Source organism: Octopus bimaculoides, chromosome 8 (genome assembly GCF_001194135.2).
Source record: "Octopus bimaculoides isolate UCB-OBI-ISO-001 chromosome 8, ASM119413v2, whole genome shotgun sequence".
Classification (NCBI taxonomy): domain Eukaryota; kingdom Metazoa; phylum Mollusca; class Cephalopoda; order Octopoda; family Octopodidae; genus Octopus; species Octopus bimaculoides.
Window position 1 is genome coordinate 86,285,821 of NC_068988.1, and position 2,315 is coordinate 86,288,135.

General features: G+C 37.2%; 1 protein-coding gene across 1 annotated transcript in view; it reads right to left on the reverse strand.

Annotated features, from left to right (window-relative positions):
• LOC106877452 (uncharacterized) overlaps positions 1-2,315 on the reverse strand; it is a 45,164-nt gene that overhangs the window by 15,714 nt on the left and 27,135 nt on the right. Inside the window, exon 10 of the mRNA XM_014926355.1 lies at positions 1,568-1,654. Coding sequence (XP_014781841.1) covers positions 1,568-1,654 — 87 coding nt within the window. The remainder of the gene's footprint in view (positions 1-1,567; positions 1,655-2,315) is intronic.

A 2,315-nucleotide genomic window follows, 5' to 3' on the forward strand; every position in this document is an offset into this window, starting at 1 on the left:
AATACATACATACATATATACATACATACATACGTACGTACGTACATACATACATACATACATACATACATGCATACATGCATACATACATACATACATACATACATGCCTGTAATTATTGGGGCCCGGAGATTTGTAAGACAGAGCTTAAATACCAATCTTGAGAAATTAGGCTTCTCAAAATCAGAAAGGAGAAAGCTAATTCGAAGGCTACAGATCCAATCCATCACTGGAACTGTAAACATCTGTAAAACTTTCCAGAAGTTTACCATTTAAATATGTATGAGCATGTCTAGATATGTAACTATATGCATGAGAATACATACATAAAACAGAACATATAAATCTGCACATATGCATGCATACATACATGCATGCATACATACATACATACATACATACATACATACATACATATCCTGTTGTTGATGTTGAAATTCCAATGAAGGAACCTTGAATCTAGGTTAGAAACCGGCGCTTTCGCTATTGGCAAGATATCTTGAAATGAAACTGAATACTGACATACATACATACATTCAAGAATGCATAGCATGTATTAGGGTCCTCAACACTTTTAGGGAGTCATTATGATGCCATCATGACATACGGCTTATCTTGAGGAATTTTAGAGCTAGTGGAGCCCATCTCTAGGTTTGATCCACAGCTGATTTCTTACATGCATGCCGACTACAAAACAATCTCTCCGACCATCGAACAACTGTGCCAATCGTCCGCTTTACTCATGTATGTATGTATGTATGTATGTATGTATGTATGTATGTATGTATGTACGTATGTATGTGTGTATGTATGTATGCACGTATGTATGTATGTATGCACGTATGCGTGTATGTGTATGTATACATACATATTACGGCCGATCTTTCCAATCGGTTTCGCGCAGGGGATTCAATGGAGTGTTAAGTAACAATCCAGTTATATAACTCTACGCCATATTGCATTCCACATCGGCTTCCTCTGATGATCGTAGGGTTACATAACTGGATCGTTACCTAATACTCCGTCGAATCCCTGGCGCGAAACTGACTGGAAAGATCGGCCGTAATGGGATATATATATATATATATATATATATATATATATATATATATATATATATATATATTTATGCAGACACACATATCTATACCTATGCATGTATGTATGTATGTATGTATGTATGTATGTATGTATGTATGTATGTATGTATGTATGAATCTATCTATCTATCTATCTATCTATCTATCTATCTATCTATCTATCTATCTATCTATCTATTTATCTATCTATCTGTTTAAACCACGCGTGCACGTACACACACACTCACACGTATATACACACACACACGCACATGTATATACACACACAAATCACAGCGTGCAAATTGCAAAGAGAAAAAGAAAATGTGAAGATTTAAACTGAAGTATATTCCGCCAGTTAACAGTCAAAGCAACACCGACATTATGTCACAAGTTGACGAATATACAGTGATACAGAGTGATACACACACAAAAAGATGTGTGTAGAGGACCACGAGAAAAGAAGGTAGGCGAAAATGTCTGCTTACCGATGGTGAACCGTATTTGAAGTTTATGTTTGCATCTGGTTTACCGGAGTGGATGATATCACACTTGACTCTCTCAGTTATGGGTGGCTGCAAACAAGAGTGGCAAGTTGATTAATGTATATATATATAATACAAAACACACAGGCCACATAGAGAACATTTCCTTCATCAGCTGCCACCATTCTAAAACTAAGCGTTTCGAAGATTTAGGGCAGGGCGCATTGTTAGAATGGCTCTTCCCACAGACCACAAATTAAATTTACATTAAATTTAATTTGAATTAAATCAAATTTGTAACGTGGAGGAATGTAGTGGCGGACAGAAAACAAAACAGGAAAAAGAAACAGTGAAAACAAACAAGAAAGGCTATACGGCCAGACGTGAAAAAATATGTGTATGCTGAACGCTGTAAAGCAACGAACTGGAAGGGAGACGAAGAATGTTCGTGCCAGCTTCGCGAAGGCGAAGATATGAAAGGAAGAGAAGTAGCCGGACACGTGACCGGCGAAGGGTAAGGAGAAAGAGTGGTAGAGGGAGAAAAAAGGGGATGAAGTAGAACATAGATGAGCAAAGAGAGACAAGGAGGAAGAAAGAGATATAGTAGAGAAGGAGAGAGGCGAAGAACAACAGGTGGAAGAACGAGAGGGGGAGAGACAGATAGATAGATACAATACATACATACATGCATATACACACCCACACACACACATTCATGTGTGTGTGTGGGTGTATATATATATATATATAT